The sequence below is a fragment of the Narcine bancroftii genome, chromosome 2, assembly GCF_036971445.1.
Source record: "Narcine bancroftii isolate sNarBan1 chromosome 2, sNarBan1.hap1, whole genome shotgun sequence".
Classification (NCBI taxonomy): Eukaryota; Metazoa; Chordata; class Chondrichthyes; order Torpediniformes; family Narcinidae; genus Narcine; species Narcine bancroftii.
In genome coordinates, this window is record NC_091470.1 from 101,209,394 (window position 1) to 101,228,446 (window position 19,053).

A 19,053-nucleotide genomic window follows, 5' to 3' on the forward strand; every position below is an offset into this window, starting at 1 on the left:
ACCTTGTATGGCCCCTCGTAAGGTCTCTGTAGAGGCGCCGTGGGCGGGCCCCACTGAATAAAGATGTACTCTGCGGAAAGCAGCTTGCTGGGGACGTGAGATGGTCGTGTGCCGTGTCTGGGCAGTGGTGGGGGTACGAAGGAGTCCAAGCGGGCCCAGAGGTGGGGAAGCAGCTCGTGTGGCGACCGCTGGGGGTTGTGAGGTGCGTTGATGAACTCACCAGGAAGAGCCAGCGGTGCGCCATAGACCAGCTCACCTGAATACGCCTGCAGATCCTCCTTGGGCATGGAGTGGATGCCTAGGAGCACCCAAGGCAGTTCGTCCACCCAGTCAGGACCGGTGAGGTGGGCCATAAGTGCCGAATTAAGGTGGTGGTGCAGACGCTCGACCAGCCCATTGGCCTGCGGGTGATAGGCCATGGTGCAGTGTAGCTCGATCCCCAACCTGTTGGTGAGCTGTGCCCAGAGCACAGAGGTGAACTGGGCACCCCAATCACTGGTGAGGTGATTCGAATGCCGAACCGGATGACCCAACTGTGCAACAGCACTCGGGAGCAGGAGTCTGTGGAGGCATCTGGCATCGGGATCACCTCAGGCCAACGAGTGGTGCGGTCCACCACCGTGAACAGATAACGATTGCCCCAGGAAACGGGTAAGGGCCCAAATATGTCCATGTGAATGTGGCTGAACCGTTCCCGGATGTGCTTGAACTCTTGCACGGGCACCCTGGTGTGCCTGAGGACCTTGGACATTTGGCAATGGGTGCATGTTCTGGCCCAGCCTACAATCTGCTTCTGCAGCCCATGCCAAACGAACCGCTCTGCCACCATTCGGACCATGGATCTTATGGACGAGTGCGAAAGGTCGTGGATGTGATGGAAGACTTGCCTGCGCCACTGCTGGGGAACCACTGGCTGCAGGGTGCCCATGGAGACATCGCACAGGACGGTGCTTCCGCCGCTCAGAGTCGGCAGGTCTCGGAACCGCAGGCCCATGATGGCAGTCCTGAAGACTCGCGTCTCCTCGTTGGACTTCTGGTCCCAGGCGAGCTGGTCGAAGTCAAGGCCGGGTGTCAGCGTGCAGATGGCCAGTCGTGAGAGGGCATCGGCGACCACGTTGTCCTTCCCCACCTTGTGCCGAATGTCGGTGGTACACTCTGACACGAAGGAGAGGTGACACTGCTGGCAGGCCGACCAGGGGTCCTTCACCATCGCGAGTGCCTGGGTGAGGGGTTTGTGGTCAGTGAAGATGGTAAAAGTCCTCCCCTCCAAGAAATAGTGGAAATGCCACACTGTCAGGTACATGCCCAGTAACTCACGGTCAAAGGCACTATACTTGTGCTCTGGTGGGCAGAGAAGCTGGCTGAAGAATGCCAGCGGCTTCCATTGTCCATTTACCTGCTGCTTCAGGACAGCGCTGACGGCTGTGGCAGAGGCATCGATGGAGAGCACCATATGTAGGTTGGTAAGCATGGTAGCCTTCCCGAGGGCGTCCTTGGTGGCCTCGAATGCCCTGCAGGCCTCTGGGGTCCAGTTGAGTGATTTGTGCTTGGCTGCAATGAGGGCAAATAGCGGCTGCATGATGTGCGCAGCTCCTGGGATGAATCAGTTGTAGAAGTTCACCTTACCCGTGAACTCCTGCAGCCCCTTGAGATTGTCTGGACGTGGGAACTCCTTGATAGCGGCGACCTTCGTATCAGCGGGTGTGGTTCCCTCGGCCATGATGGTATGGCCCAGGAACTGCATGGACTCTTTCCCAAACTGGCACTTGGCCGGGTTGATGGTGAGGCCGAAGTCGGCCATCCGGGAGAAGAGGGTGCGCAGGTGGGCCTTGTGTTGCGCCTGATCCCTGCTGGCAATGAGGATGTCGTATAAGTTAATGAAGACAAAATCCAGGTCCCTGCTCACTGAGTCCATGAAGCGCTGGAAAGTCTGAGTGGCGTTCTTGAGCCCGAATGGCATGTGAAGGAATTCAAATAATCTGAAGTAGATGATGATGGCCATCTTGGGTATGTCCTCAGGGTGCACCGGGATTTGATGATACTCGCGCACCAGGTCAACCTTGGAGAAAACCCTCGCATCATGTAGGTTGGCCGTAAAGTCCTGGATGTGAGGGATGGGGTTACGGTCAGGAACTGTCGCCTCTTTGAGCCGTCAGTAGTCTCCACAGGGATGCCAGCCACTGGAAGCTTTTGGGACCAGGTCGAACGGCGAGGCCCATGGGCTGTTGGACTGCCAAATGATCCCCAGCTCCAACAGATGCGAAAACTCCTCCTTCGCCACATGGAGCATGCCTTGGCATGGACCGGTGGGTCCTGGGTGGGGGGATGTGGTGGAACACCCCATGGCGCGGTGAGGCAGTGGAGAACTGTGGCTTGGGGATGGCTGGAAACTCATCCAGGATTCATTGGAACTCATCTCTGGGCATGCTGATCATGGCCATCTGTGGCTGCTCTGTGCGGGAGGCGTCAAGGTGAATGGCCTGAAAAGTACGGGCGTCCACCAGAATGTCCCCGAATGTCCACCAGAAGCCTATGGGCGCGGAGGAAGTCGGTTCCCAGAATGGCGGTCGGAAGGGACGAGACAGTGAACCTCCATGAGAACTTTCGTCAGCTGATCTGGAAGTGGACTGTCTTGTCTCCATACGTCCGGATCTCTGTTGCGTTGCCGCACGGAGGGAGGACCTTGAGGTCCGTTCCTGGCCTTGATGGCCGGGATGACACTGATCTGGGCCCCAGTGTCTTCGAGGAACCACCGGCCGCTGACTGAGTCCCGCAGGTAGAGGAGGCTGTGTCCTTGGCCAGCCACCGCAGCCATTAACAGCGGCTGGCCTGCTCGTTTCCCTGGAATGAGCAGGGCTGACGACACTTCTGAGCCTTGGCTCCCCAGCACTGGTGGTAGAAGCAGAGGCCTGGAGCGGATGCCATGCCCCTGGTTATGATCTTGGTGGCCCCTGCAGGGGCTGGATGTTCTACTGCAGTGGGAATCAATCAAGCCATAGCTCTTGGGCCTTCTGAGCGACCTTCCTCGGGTCGGTAAAGCTCTATTGGGCCAGTAACGGCCTGATGTCCTCGGGCAGATAGTCAAGGAAAATGTCCTTGAAGAGTGGGCAGTTGGTGTGATCTCCCATGAGCACGAACATCTCGTTCATCAGCTCCATCGGGGACCTGTCCCCCAGGACGTCGAAGTGCAGCATCCGAGCCGCATGCTGGTGACTGGATAGTCCTAGGGATCCAGTGAGCACTCGCTTGATGGTCTTGTATTTGTCTTCGGTGGGTGAGTGCTGAACGAGGTGCAGCACATGATTGGCGGTGGCCTGGTCCAGGGCAGTGACCACATGGTAGAATTTGGTCATATCGGATGAAATCTGGCGGAGGTTAAACTGAGCTTCCGCATGGCCGTACCAGGTCTCCGGCTCCTGAACCCAGAATTCACGCAGCTTGACGGTTATAGCACTGATTCCAGGTTCACTCATGATGGGTTCAAAGACGTTTGAACCAGTCGGGGTCACCAATTGTAGGGGCAGCTACACTGCTACTGAAAGAACACACAACCAGGCGGGTTGAGCTCACTGAGCAGAACTGATTTATTGCAGGCTGCTGGGCTGGACTTATACTCCCAGCCCGGACCTGGCTGAGAACCGTGCTGGGGGGCGCTGACATCACCTGGGCATCACATGGGCCCCCAGCGCAGGCTTCTGAGCCCTGTGCTGAGAAGAAGGGAAACCCCCAATAGCACCATTTTGGCTGGCTGCCCCACCGCATGGATTACAAGAGGGGCCGGTTCGCCTGCCTAGTGGTGTGCCGCCACAGATAAATAATAAATATTTCCAGTTACCATAGTGCAAGAAAAAAACTAGCCAAAGTGCGGGGAGTCTTACAGTTTCGAGGAGAGTGACTGGAGGAGGATGGGGCTGACAGGGTGCAGAGCTGTCTAAAACTAGAGGGTTATACAGTTTAGGGCCTTGAGGAAATCTAGCAGGGTGGTTTGAATCTGGAATGCAGTTCCTGAAGATCTAGTGCAGGGGTGTCAAACTCAAATTCACGGAGGGCCAAAATTAAAAACTTGGACTAAGTCGAGGGCCGAACTAAATATTTATTGAAAATTTTCAACAACATCTGCATGTTTTCTCTTCTTTCAACATATGTAATGTTAAACTTTTTCTTATTAAAATAAATGTTTAATAATAGTTTTGGATAAACTCTTTCCAGAAGCATTAACAAATGAGAAATAAAATATTCAATAAATAATATTTCTCTATAGAGGATTTGTCAAATGTTGCTAGTGTGCTGTCGAATAGTAAAATCTGAGGGCTATTGAGAATGTGGGAGAATAACATGATTCCTGAAACAATCAAATGGGTGACTGACTGTGGGCATGAACTCTAGCAGGGTTATTTGCCATGTCCTTCTTCCATTGGTACAGATGTCCTTTGATTTACACACTTTTCAAGTTTTATGCCTAATGAGCTTGTATCCAGGGGCAGGACCATTTTTAACCAGGAATATATTTATCACTGTGACATGAAACTATTGGAAGATCGTTTTATCCTGAGATTAAAGTTCATAATACTTACTCAGGCCTGTGTGCGGGAGGGCGGGGTTTGCGGGTGATCAGGTTGGACAACGACAGTGCGGGGGCATCGGCTCTCGCTGCAGGGCAGCATCTCGGTGGATCAGCGGCCCCGTCAGCGTGAGTCGTGGGTCGGCCTGCAGCAGGGAGGGGGAGTGGGCAACGGTCCTGGCGAGGTCAGGCCCGAGGCCTCCGGTTCCGGGCGCTGGAAAGCAGCCTTGGCTTCCCCTGACACTGGCCAGGTCCCAAAAACAGAGTCCACGGTGAGACCCTGCAACGTAAATAGAGGAGGTGGGGGCGATTAGTGGGCTGACGCCAATGCATTCTGGGATTTGTAGTATTAGCTGTGCATGCGCTATACTGCCGCGGCGGACAGCTGGCCACCTCTAATACATTTTTGAAATGATCTTGCGGGCCAAATATAATTATATGGCCCGCGGGCCAGAGTTTGACATGTGTGATCAAGTGGATCACTAGAAGGCTAAATAGTGGCACGTGTGATTGGAAGAGACATATGGGATGAGTAGAGGAGGGTGGAACTCCCTTCATTAAACCTGAAAATGATAAATTTCCTCTGGAAATGTTTTATTTTTGATGAAAGGCCTCGATCTGAAAGGTGGACCATCCATTTTCCTCCACAAGCGCATTTTGTTTCTTTTTTTAAAAATTTTTTATTTTTCACACTATAAACCATATTGATCAAGATATATATATTTTCCTTCTTAAATATATACAGTGTCGTTTTCTCCCCCCCTTCCCTCCTCCCCTCCCTCCCTCCCTCATCTCCCCTCTCATTTATTTAAAGTTCAGAATATAAGATACATTAAACCCGTTAAACAATGTTGTCACTAAAAATAAACAAGAAATTCCACTGAGTCAGTTCTTTTCATTATCTTCTCCTTTTGTCATTTTAGGTGGTAGATGTCCACGGTAGGTTTTCTCTATTGTGTTTCATGTATGGCTCCCATATTTGTTCAAATATTGTAATGTTATTTCTTAAATTATATGTTATTTTTTCTAATGGAATACATTTATTCATTTCTATATACCATTGTTGTATTCTCAAGTTATCTTCTAATTTCCAGGTTGACATAATACATTTTTTTGCTACAGCTAGGGCTATCATAACAAATATTTTTTGTGCTCCATCCAAATCAAGTCCAAATTCTTTGTTTTTTATACTACTTAGGAGGAAGATCTCTGGGTTTTTTGGTATATTGCTTTTTGTGATTTTATTTAGTATCTGGTTTAGATCTTCCCAAAATTTTTTCACTTTCTCACATGTCCAAATTGCATGAACTGTTGTTCCCGTTTCCTTTTTACAGCGAAAACATGTGTCTGATACTGTTGGGTCCCATTTATTTAACTTTTGAGGTGTAATGTATAGCCTGTGTATCCAGTTATATTGTATCATACGTAACCTCGTGTTTATTGTATTTCTCATAGTTCTGGAGATAGCTTCTCCCATGTTTCATTCTTTATCTTTATGCTTAGATCTTGTTCCCATTTTTGTTTGGTTTTACCATTTGTTTCCTTGTTCTCCTTTGTTGTAGTTTAATATGCATGTTTGTTATAAATTTTTTGATTATCATTGTGTCTGTAATCACATATTCAAAATTACTTCCTTCTGGTAACCTCAGACTGTTTCCCAATTTGTCCTTCAAGTAGGATTTCAGTTGGTAGTATGCCAACATTGTATCGTAAGTTATATTATATTTATCCTTCAATTGTTCAAAGGATGATAGTTTATTTCCCGAAAAACAATTTTGTATTCTTTTGATCCCTTTTTTCTCCCATTCTCTAAAGGAAAGGTTATCTATTGTAAAAGGGATTAGCTGATTTTGCATCAGTATTAGTTTTGGTAGTTGGTAATTTGTTTTATTCCTTTCTACATGAATCTTCTTCCAAATGTTGAGCAGATGATGCAATACCGGAGAATTCCTACCTTGTACCAATTTTTCATCCCATTTATATAATATATGTTCAGGTATCTTCTCCCCTATTTTATCTAGTTCTAATCTAGTCCAATCTGGCTTTTCCCTTGTTTGATAAAAATCTGATAGGTATCTTAATTGTGCGGCTCTATAATAATTTTAAAAGTTTGGTAGTTGTAAGCCTCCTTGTTTATACCATTCTGTTAATTTATCTAGTGCTATCCTCGGTTTCCCCCCTTTCCATAAAAATTTCCTTTTTATTTTCTTTAAATCCTTGAAAAATTTCTCTGTTAAACATATTGGTAATGTCTGAAATAGGTATTGTATCCTTGGGAAAATGTTCATTTTAATACAGTTTATCCTTCCTATCAGTGTTAGTGGTAAATCTTTCCAATGCTCTAAGTCGTCTTGTAATTTTTTTCATTAGTGGATAATAATTGAGTTTATATAGATGGCTGAGGTTTTTATTTATTTGTATACCTAGATATCGCATTGCTTGCGTTTGCCATCTGAATGGTGATTCTTTCTTAAATTTTGAGAAATCCGCATTATTCATTGGCATTGCTTCACTTTTATTTGCGTTAATCTCGTACCCCGACACTTCTCCATATTCCTTCAATTTCCTATGTAATTCTTTTATTGATATTTCTGGTTCTGCTAAGTATATTATAACTTCATCTGCAAATAGTCTGATTTTATATTCCTTATCTTTTATTTTTATCTCTTTTATTTTATTTTCTGTTCTTATCAGTTCTGCTAGTGGTTCTATGGCTAATGCGAACATTAAAGGAGATAGTGGGCATCCCTGCCTTGTTGATCTGCTTAAGTTAAATTATTTTGATATATATCCATTTACTGTCACTTTCGCCAATGGCCCCTTATATAATGCTTTAATCCAATTAATATATTTCTCTGGTAAGCTGAATTTTTGTTGTACTTTGAATAAATAATTCCATTCTACTCTGTCAAAGGCTTTCTCTGCGTCTAAAGCAACCGCTACTGTTGGAGTTTTATTTCCTTCTACTGCATGAATTAAGTTAATAAATTTACAGATATTGTCTGTTGTGCGTCTTTTTTTAATAAATCCAGTTTGGTCTATATTTACTATTTTTGGTACATAGTCGGCTAATCTGTTTGCTAATAGTTTAGCTATTATCTTATAATCTGTGTTAAGTAAAGATATTGGTCTATATGACGGTGGTGTAAGTGGATCTTTCCCTGTCTTTGGTATTACTGTAATTATTGCTGTTTTACATGACTCTGGTAAGCTTTGTGTTTTATCAATCTGGTTGATTACTTCCAGAAGGGGAGGAATTAATAAATCTTTAAATGTTTTATAGAATTCTATTGGGAATCCATCCTCTCCTGGTGTTTTATTGTTCGGTAGTTTTTTTTATTATCTCCTGTATTTCTTCTATTTCAAATAGTTTTGTTAATTTATTTTGTTCTTCTGTTTGTAATTTCAGTAGTTCAATTTTAGTTAAAAATTCATCTATTTTATCTTCTTTCCCTTCGTTTTCAGTGTGATATAGTTGTTCGTAGAATTTTCTGAAGTTTTCATTAATCTCTGTTGGATTATATGTTATTTGCTTGTCTCTTTTCCTTAATGCCAATACCATTCTCTTAGTTTGTTCTGTCTTAAGCTGCCATGCTAGAATTTTGTGTGTTTTTTCTCCTAGTTCATAATATTTCTGTTTTGTCTTCATTATGTTCTTCTCCACCTTATATGTTTATAGTGTTTCATATTTTATTTTTTTATCTGTCAATTCTCTTCTTTTAGTTGTGTCTTCCTTCATTGCTAATTCTTTTTCTATATTTGTTATTTCCCTTTCCAACTGTTCTGTTTCCTGGTTGTAGTCCTTCTTCATCTTAGTTACATAACTTATTATTTGCCCTCTGATGAACGCTTTCATTGCGTCCCATAGTATAAACTTATCTTTCACTGATTCTGTATTTATTTCAAAGTACATTTTAATTTGTCGTTCAATGAATTCTCTAATTCTCTAATTCTCTAAAAGTAGCATGGAGTTTAATCTCCATCTATACATTCTTGGTGGGATGTCCTCTCACTCTATTGTCAATAAAAGGGGTGAGTGGTCCGATAATAGTCTAGCTTTATATTCCGTTTTCCTAACTCTCTCTTGCATGTGAGCTGATAACAGGAATAGGTCTATTCTTGAGTATGTTTTATGTCTGTCCGAATAATATGAATATTCCTTTTCGTTTGGGTGTTGTTTCCTCCATATATCCCAAAGTTGCATTTCTTGCATCGATTTAATTATAAATTTGGTTACTTTGTTCTTTCTATTCATTTTTTTTCCAGTTTCATCCATGTTTGAATCCAAATTAAGATTGAAATCCCCTCCTATTAGTATGTTCCCTTGCGTGTCTGCTATCTTCAAAAAGATATCTTGCATAAATTTTTGATCTTCTTCATTAGGTGAATATACATTGAGTAAATTCCAAAACTCCGAATATATCTGACATTTTATCATTACATATCTCCCTGCTGGATCTATTATTTCCTCTTATATTTTAATTGGTACATTTTTACTGATTAATATAGCTACTCTTCTGGCTTTTGAATTAAATGATGCTGCTATAACATGTCCTATCCAATCTCTCTTTAATTTCTTGTGCTCCCCTTCAGTTAAATGTGTTTCTTGCACGAAAGCTATATCAATTTTTTCTTTTTTTCAGTAAATTTAACAGTTTCTTCCTTTTGATTTGGTTATGTATTCCATTAATATTTAAAGTCATATAGTTCAACATGGCCATTTCATACTTAGTTTATCTTTGCTTTCCGTTTCTCATCATCACCTTTCCTTCTTATCCATTTCTGCTTTCTTTTTTTGAACACATTATAAGACAACATTTGTATAACATAAAATATTTCCATTATTCTGCTATCTAAAATTCCTTTAACCCCACTATCCCCTCCCCTTCCTGAGTTGCCCTTTGTCCCCTGTCGGGCAACCACATCTCCCCTCTCCATTTGGATTTGCGAAATCACTCGCAAGCGTCAACTGATTTCGCAGTGACCATAATTCTTCCCCACCGAGCCCCCCCAGAAAAGATTTTAATTTTCATATATAACAGAGGACACTCTCTTAATTCCCTCCTTACTTCCTTTCTTCCCTTTTTTTCGCTTCTTAGTTCTTACTTATACTCTATTTTTATATATATATATATTTTATATATATATATTTATATTTATATATATATATAGTTTGTGATCATTTTTGTTCTCGTTACATGTCTTCATCTCTCTGTTAGTTTTGTAGTTGTTCTGCAAATTTTCGTGCTTCCTCCGGATCCAAGAATAGTCTGTTTTGCTGCCCTGGAATAACTATTTTAAGTACCGCTGGGTACTTTAGCATAAATTTATATCCTTTTTTCCACAGGATCGTTTTTGCTGTATTAAACTCCTTCCTCTTCTTCAGGAGTTCAAAACTTATATCTGGATAGAAAAAAATTTTTTGACCTTTGTATTCCAGTGGTTTTTTTTCTTCTCTTATTTTCCTCATTGGTTTCTCCAATATATTTTCTCTTGTTGTATATCTTAGGAATTTTACTACAATGGATCTTGGTTTTTGTTGTGGTTGTGGTTTAAGGGCTAATGTTCTGTGTGCCCTTTCTATTTCCATTTCTTCCTGTAATTCTGGCCTTCCTTGGACCCTGGGATCCATTCTTTTATAAATTCTTTCATATTTTTGCCTTCTTCATCTTCCTTAAGGCCCACTATCTTTATATTGTTTCTTCTATTATAATTTTCCATTATATCTATCTTCTGAGCTAACAACTCTTGTGTCTCTTTAACTTTTTTATTAGATTCTTTTAATTTCTTTTTTAAGTCATCTACTTCCATTTCTACGGCTGTTTCTCGTTCTTCCACCTTGTCCACTCTTTTTCCTTTTCTGACATGATCATCTCTAATCTATTCATTTTTTCTTCTTCTTTTTATTTCACTGAATTCTTGTAATTGCCATTCTTTTACAGTTTCCATATATTCTTTAAAAAAATATGTCCATGTACTTGCCCTTCCCTTCATCTTCTATTTCTCTGTGTTCTCCCACCTCCTCTTCTGAGTCCACTCCAGGATCTGTGTCCTTTACCTCTGTCTCTTCTGATTTTCTTCTTGGATTGTTTGTTTTATTTTGTTGGGTATTTTTGGTCTTCTTATTTTTATTAGAAGTGTCTTGCTGCTGGTCTTCTTCCTCTGGGTTGGTCATCTGTTGTTTCTTTGATTTCTTTTTATTTTCTTCTTTCTTGTTCTCGTTATTTTCTATGTTCTCCTCTTGCTGCTTTGTTGTGGCTGTCAATCTCAGCTGTGGAGATCGACTCCTCAGCTGGTCCCCCCTCCCGTCAGTGTTCTTTTTGTCTTGCACAAGCGCGACTCCTCACGCATGCGCGGTTGCGCACTTTTGTTTGGCTCCGCGAGCCATTTTTGTCGTCCCGAGCTCAGGGCTTCAACTGACCTGAGGGAGCGGGCTTCTCTCTCCACAGCGGGCCTCCTCGGACAGGTAAGGCCTTCACCTTCTTCCGACGTCTTCTTCTCTTCTTCCCGATGCTTTTGGCTTTTCTTTCTTCGCTGCCATTTTCTCCATACCTTTACTTTCACTTTATTTTAGTTTTTGTGTTTGTGCCTTTGTTTTTTCTCTGTTTTTTTTAAACTTTTCCGGAGAGGGCTGGAGTTCCCTGACCGGCCACTACTCCATCACGTGACTCCTCCGCATTTTGTTTCTTATTACTCCAAACTCCAGCCTCTGGAGACTCTTGTGTTTCCATTTCCTCTACTAATCTCTTGTCATGATGGATCTGGGAGGAGTGTGTCCCCCGGTATCTGAACACATTGAAGCATGTGACCTTGCCACTGAAGAAGGCCAAGTGTATTTGGAGCTGTAATTCTGGCACATTGACAAGTGCCCGGTGACATTGTTTTAATGATCCTGACAGTGGGTTTGGAATCTAAGGTAGAATCATTGCTGGTGGCAGCTCTCCAGGGCTTTGAGATTGTCCCTGTGTCCAAAGAAGGCAGATTGGGATTACTAGTGACTGATGATGAGTTCTGTGCAGCCTTTTTGGCTTTCTCTCAGGTTTTACTGGTGAACTGGATTAAATGCTGTTTCATCATTAACTTGCTGCTTTCATTGATACATCTCTAGCAAGATCTTGTCAGAAACATTTCTTGAAATTCAAAATAATTTGATTGTACGTTTACAATTTGATGAAGCAGTGTCTCTCCAGTCCATAGAGCACGCATACAGCAACTCAATCCAAAATGATTGCACAGAGACACACACAGATTTTCATCGTACATGAATCTCACAGCATATTCCCCAGCCTGGCAGTCCTGATTTTGATGCTCCTGTACCTTCATCTCGAAGGGGTAGTGGGTGGAATAAATTGTGTGCTGGATAGAGGATTACCAGGTTAGTTTTGCTTCTCTAATTTTGTGACTGTTTAGTGCAAACCCCCTCTCTTGTGGAAGTCAGTAATGAGTAAGTTAATGATGATGTAAAGACAGCTGGTTGTTACATTGCCCAGTCAGCTTCTATAAAGGGAAAAAATTCCCAAATGTACATGCTGCAAAACACGTACTTAGACTGTAGATCTTCGGGTATGCATTGCCATGGCAACATCACGCCAATTTCCCAGGGGGCTATTTGATTGGTCTGATTCTAGCATCTGTCCCGTGACTCTGTGCCAGATGCTGGCACATATTTGTCTGAATGAGTTGCTATGCACAACCTCCTCCTTTAAAGCCATAGGTTTGCAGAAGACATAATCAATCCCCAGCAAAGCAAAGTGAGTGCAGAGTGCTTTCCTCACAGCAAATGGTTGCACCATTATACTCACCACTGTCAGTATAAATACTTCAAATATACTCGCAAATCATTCTTAATAATTTAATATAAAATTACATTTAAAAATAATATTTATAGGTGTTGGAAAAGGTAACTCAACATGTCAGACTTTCTTGGATTCGCGGAGAAACACCTGCAACTAGCTGACTGACACATGCTGGTACGTTTTCACATCTGCACAGCTGCTGAATGTATCTCCAGACCAGCAGAGAAACAGTAACTAACTGAAGATTCGGCGGGACTTCCCTCCCACTCCTCAGGAGGGCAAGGAGGACTGGCCATATGAACACAATCTCAATCAATTGAATGGGGATTTGATCTTCTCAAGAAAGACAAATGTAATTTTATTTTGTAGTTTTAAGATTTTCCTTCACAATTTAATGTATTTCAATTATATTTTTACAATTATTTTAATCTATTTGAATAGTTTTTAAACGTCTCTAACCTGCACAGAATACAGATCAAATTTATTGTTGGAGTGCACACATACAACCTGAGATGCTTTTTCCTGTGCACCAGGCAGAATTTCTACTTGTGTTGTGAACTGTACTCAAGAAAAAATACATAGAAGAAAGAGAGAAATACAAAGAAAAGAAATGCAATGTCCAATACAGAAAAAAAATTCAGTAATAAATTACTGTGCAGCAAAAGAGTCCTTAAATCAGTCCCTGATTGAGTTTGTTGTTGAGGAATCTGATGGTGGAGGGGTGGCAACTGTTCCTGAACCTCATGTTACAAGTCTTGTGGCACCTCGACCTCTTTCTGTGCTGAACATGATGCCTGAATAAAAATAAAACTCTGCCTCTTGCACATTGTAGAGTGTGTCGAAAGTCTCAAATACTTGTTGATCCAAACCAAGGCTTTTATTAATTAGAAGACTGGAGCGTATCACATGTAGGTCGACCAGTCCAGAATGACCTGGTCTGGCTAGGAGCAACCCTTTAAGACCTGCCAGTAGGTGTGGCTAAGCTCTCAGCCAATCACAGTCATCCTACACTACCATCTGTACATATACACATTGGTGATAGAATCTGTACTATCACACACATACCCCTTTATCCTTGCAGATGACACAAATGCTATAATTGTATCTGTTTCCACCACACCCCTTGGCAGCCCATTCCAGGCCACTCTCTGTGTGAAAAGCCTTCCCCCACATTCCATTTTCCTCACACTGACGCTGAATTCCTCTAGCAGTTTGTGTTCAACTTCAAATTCTAGCATCTGCAGTCTCTTGTGTGTCTCCAAAACCTTTTTATATTCTTCATGTCCTATTCTTGTATATATTGTATTATTGTAAAACACAGTGTTTTTTTTCAGGTTTCTTACCCGGGCTGGAGGGGCCTGCCTCCCCTCCTAGGTCGATCCATACTGCCCGGACCGGGGCCGAGGCCGCCGCAGTTCACCCTGTGCCTGGATTGGGGCCGCCGCCTCCCACTCTCTGCCCGGATCGGGGCCTTCGCCTGCCCCACTCGACCGAGGCCGAGGCTGCGCTGGATGGGTCACGTCTCCAGAATGGAGGACCATTGCCTTCCCAAGATCGTGTTATATGGCGAGCTCTCCACTGGCCACCGTGACAGAGGTGCACCAAAGAAAAGGTACAAGGACTGCCTAAAGAAATCTCTTGGTGCCTGCCACATTGACCACCGCCAGTGGGCTGATAACGCCTCAAACCGTGCATCTTGGCGCCTCACAGTTTGGCGGGCAGCAACCTCCTTTGAAGAAGACCGCAGAGCCCACCTCACTGACAAAAGGCAAAGGAGGAAAAACCCAACACCCAACCCCAACCAACCAATTTTCCCTTGCAACCGCTGCAATCGTGTCTGCCTGTCCCGCATCGGACTTGTCAGCCACAAACGAGCCTGCAGCTGACATGGACTTTTTACCCCCTCCATAAATCTTCGTCCGCGAAGCCAAGCCAAAGAAAAAGAAGAAAACACAGTGTTAACCATTAATTATATGGCACCAATGCCACTAATATACCTCCACCCCCCCGTCCCCTGGGTTACCCCCCGCTCAGTTATTTGAGGGTTCCCCCCACCAGTCTCAGCCCTCAATGCCCAATAGAGGAAGGCTCCTGGACTGTGGCTCTTCCCCACAAATCCTTTAGCTTGGCCACATTGAGCATCACTGCGCCCCTCAGCACACCCTCCTGCAGCCTGGAATGTGCCAGTCAGCCTCTTTCCATTATGGCTGACTGGCACATTCAGTCACTGTGCTGGAAGTTCAAGCTCAAGTTACAATTTATTGCCACATGAACCAGGATGCAGTTTTGTTTTGCCAACAGTCTAGCTAGACATACATAGGACAGTGTAGAGCTATAGAGAGGGATCAGTTGGCATGGATAAAATGCAGCAGATTTTTACTATGAGAGGTTTATCAAAGAGTCTGTTAAAGGTGGGAAAGAATCACACAGGTGAATCTTCTGTCATCTGGGGCTAATGAGAGGGTGGCCAGGGGCAGGACATGTTAGCTGCTTTTCCAAGACAGTGGAGAGTATGGATGGAGTAGATGGAGGGAGAGGATATCTGTGATAGCCTGGTGGCATTTACAACCTTCTGATAAAGCTCTCCTTTATTCAGCTCCTCCCCCCCTTCCCTCCTCATTCAGCCTCCCCATCATCTCTCAGCCTTTTTCTCTCCTACCATTCCACCTATATCCATGACTTGTTAGCCCCTTCCTCCCCTCCCCCTTTTTCAAATCATACTCCTGCCTGCTTTTCTCATACCTTGAAGAAGGGCTCAGACCCAAAACATTGCTTGCCCTTTTCTTCCTGTAGTGCTGAGTTTCTCCAGCACTTTGAGCATTGCACTAGAACCCTGGTGTCCGCAGACTTTCCTGTTTAACCACAACCCTCTGCTGTCTTGGGCAGAACTGCTATGCCATGCAGTGATGAGGACTAATGCGTTTGGATGATGAGTTCAAAATGCTGAGATACATGAGAACATTGCATGGAGATGAGAGGACTGGAGGGGTATGGACCGGGTGCTGGTCAGTGGGACTAGGAGGGTGGGAATTTGTTACGGCATGGACTAGTAGGGCCGAACTGGCCTGTTCTGTGCTGTAAGTGGTTATATGGTTATATGGTTATGGTTATAAGAGCTTCTTAAGAAGTAAAAGCAGGAGTCGGCCATCCGGCCCGTCGAGCGTGCTTCACCACTCAATGAGATCATGGCTGATCCAATGATAGGCTCATCTCCACCGACCTGCCCTTTCCCCACATCCCTTAATTCTCCTACTATATAAAAATCTATCCAACCTTGTCTTATTCAGCAAGGTCACCTACACTGCTTCCCAAGGGAGCAAATTCCATTGATTTATTATCCTCTGGGAAAAGCAGTTCCAGCTCCATCCTAAATCTACCATCCTGGATCTCCAGGCTGTGTCCCCTAGTTCTAATGTCCCTCATCAATAGGAACAACTTACCTACCCCTATCTTATCAACTGTTTATTCTCCAGTAATAGTTGATCTCTTGTAAAAGTCTGCTCCCTTATTTTTGGGCCCGACCGCCAGCCCATCCAAGCTCCTGATGCCCCGAATGCGGACTTACCGCTTAAGATGGTACTGGCCATCTTAGCTCCTGATGCCCTGCCTGCCCATCTGATATTCCTACAAACTGAACGTGGACTTACCACTCGATCCTGCCCAGCCAGGCTCCTGACTCCTTGCGTGTCCCAGGTACTTACACAAGTGCAGTTGACAGAGAAACATCTGCAACTAGCTGTCTGACACATGCTGGTACGTTTCCACATCTGCACAGCTGCTGAATGTATCTCCAGAACCAGCAGAGAAACGAACTCTTTACAGGGCCAGCGATGAGGACCGGGGTTTGAATCCCACACTGTATGTACATTCTCCTTGTGTCTGCATGGGTTCCCCCCCCTCCCCCCAGGGACTCCGGTTTCCTCCCACCGTTCAAAACGTGCTGAGGGTACAGGTTAATTGGGTGTAAATTGGGCGGGACGGGGTCATGGGGGTAAAATGCCTTGTTACCGTGTTGTATTTCTACAGTGTGTCAAAGTTGGACCCGGCCCCGCAAAAATTAGTTCCCAAACCTCGACTATTACACGAGTATATACTGGAATGCCTTTCATTATGTTAGAATCAGGATTTATTGTCTGACATTCTGTGTTTTGTGACAGCAACATAGAGCAAACATTCACATTATAACCAACTTACGACGTTACTGTAAAAATAATTCTTTCTTTTCTTTGGCTTGGCTTCGCGGACGAAGATTTATGGAGGGGGTAAATGTCCACGTCAGCTGCAGGCTCGTTTGTGGCTGACAAGTCCGATGCGGGACAGGCAGACACGGCCGCAGTGGTTGCAGGGGAAAATTGGTGGGTTGGGGTTGGGTGTTGGGTTTTTCCTCCTTTGTCTTTTGTCAGTGAGGTGGGCTCTGCGGTCTTCTTCAAAGGAGGTTGCTGCCCGCCGAACTGTGAGGCTCCAAGATGCACGGTTTGAGGCGAGATCAGCCCACTGGCGGTGGTCAATGTGGCAGGCACCAAGAGATTTCTTTAGGCAATCCTTGTACCTCTTCTTTGGTGCACCTCTGTCACGGTGGCCAGTGGAGAGCTCGCCATATAACAGTTAATATAATTTCCACAATAATTTGCTACATTTCTATAAGATCCCCTCCCATTCTTCTACATTCCAGCCAGTGCAGCCCCAATCTCCGCTCCCTGCGACCGGATCCGGGACCGGTTGCTACCCCTTTAAAAGCGGCATTCTGCACCGGTGCTGGTCGAGGACCTACCTACTTACTCCTCCCCCCCCACCCTTCCCCACACACACACCCCCCTGTCTCTCCTCTTGGAGTCAAATGGAGAGACGAGAAATATCGGCGTCACCGGCACACCCACAGCGTTCTGCCAATGGCAGCAGCGGAAGAACAGGATGCTCTGACGTGACCCCCAAGGAGCCGGGCACCGTCTCCAGCGTCACATTGATCGTGAGGAGAAAGGGTCCGGACCAGCGAACTCTCGACAGCGGTGCGCCAGGAATCGACTGAAGAGTTTCCGCAGTGGATGAGAGCGGAGAGCCGTCCTGCACAAGGTGAAAACAGGACCCCCTCCCCCCCCCCAACAAATTCGCGTTAGTTTCAGCCACCTTGCAAGGATGATTGCCTCCCATCTACTCGCGTATTACTTCACCGAACTGAAACACGACCAAGTGCAGAAGGTAAGGATTTGTTTCATTTGTTGGATGAATCTTGCAGGTGGGAATGGAAGAGCGTCGAAAAAAAATCGAGACACACGTTATAAAACTGAATATTTCTTTGAGGATAATTCATTTCGGCTCCCTGCGGTGATAAGGTGTGAAATTTCCAACAATTACACTGGTGAATGAATTGGCGTTTACTATGGTGTGAGAGGGTGTCTGAGAGAGTGTGACAGGATGTGTGTGAGGGTGTGTATGAGTGTGTGAGAGGTTGTGTATGAGTGTATGTGTGAGAAAGGGAGACTGTGTGTGAGAGAGGGAGTGTGTGTGAGAGTGTGCGAGTGTGAAAGAGAGTGTGTGTGTGAGAGAGAGTGTGGGAGAGTGTAAGAGTGTGCGAGAGAGTGTGCGAGAGAGAGTGCGTGAGAGAGTGTGTGAGAGAATGTGTGCGTGAGAGTGAGAGTGTGTGAGAGAGACTGTGTGAGACTGTGTGAGAGAGTGAGTGTGAAAGTGTAAGAGAGTGTGAGAGAGTGCGAGAGAGAGTGTGAGAGAGAGTGTGTGCGAGAGTGTGTGAGAGAGAGTGCGAGAGAGTGTGCGAGAGTGAGCGTGAGAGAGAGTGTGAGAGAGTGCGAGAGAGTGAGAGTGTGTGAGAGAGTGTGCGAGAGAGTGAGAGTGTGAGAGAATGTGCGAGAGAGTGAGAGTGTGAGTGTGAGAAAGTGTGCGTGAGAGAGTACGTGAGAGTGCGAGAGAGAGTGTGAGAGAGTGTGTGTGAGAGTGAGAGAGAGTGTGCGAGAGTGTGAGAGAGTGTGTGTGAGTGAGAGAGTGTGTGTGAGTGAGAGAGTGTGCAAGAGAGTGAGAGTGTGAGAGAGACTGTGTGAGACAGTGTGTGAGAGAGTGAGTGTGAAAGTGTAAGAGAGTGTGAGAGAGAGTGTGTGAGTGTGAGAGAGTGTGTGCGAGAGAGTGCGAGAGAGTGCGTGAGAGTGTGAGAGAGAGTGAGAGAGTGTGTGAGAGAGAGTGTGTGAGAGAGTGTGCGAGAGAGTGAGAGTGTGTGAGAGTGTGAGAGAGTGTGTGTGCGAGAGTGTGTGTGAGTGTGCGAGAGAGAGTGTGCGAGAGTGCGAGAGAGAGTGTGCGTGAGAGTGAGAGAGAGTGTGAGAGAGTGTGTATGAGTGAGAGAGAGTGTGCGAGAGAGAGAGTGTGAGAGAGACTGTGTGAGACAGTGTGTGAGAGAGTGAGTGTGAAAGTGTAAGAGAGTGTGAGAGAGTGCGAGAGAGAGTGTGAGAGAGAGTGTGTGAGTGTGAGAGAGTGTGTGCGAGAGTGTGTGAGAGAGAGTGCGTGAGAGTGTGTGAGAGAGAGTGTGTGAGAGAGTGTGTGAGAGAGTGTGCGAGAGAGTGAGAGTGTGCGAGAGAGAGTACGTGAGAGTGCGAGAGAGAGTGTGAGAGAGTGTGTGTGAGAGAGTGAGAGTGTGCGAGAGCGTGCGAGAGTGCGAGAGAGAGTGTGTGTGAGTGTGCGAGAGTGTGAGAGAGA

General features: G+C 45.1%; 1 protein-coding gene across 3 annotated transcripts in view; it reads left to right on the plus strand.

Annotated features, from left to right (window-relative positions):
• hk2 (hexokinase 2) overlaps nt 1-19,053 on the plus strand; it is a 115,004-nt gene that overhangs the window by 12,251 nt on the left and 83,700 nt on the right. The window contains exon 1 of one of the 3 annotated variants that reach the window (XM_069917726.1): nt 17,039-17,553. The exons of 1 other annotated variant lie outside the window; for it this stretch is intronic. In XM_069917726.1, the coding sequence (XP_069773827.1) occupies nt 17,491-17,553 (63 nt within the window). In that variant the 5' untranslated portion in view covers nt 17,039-17,490. Of the gene's footprint in view, nt 1-17,038; nt 17,554-19,053 lie in introns of those variants that run through there. One more of the 3 variants, XM_069917727.1, reaches the window with a different exon arrangement.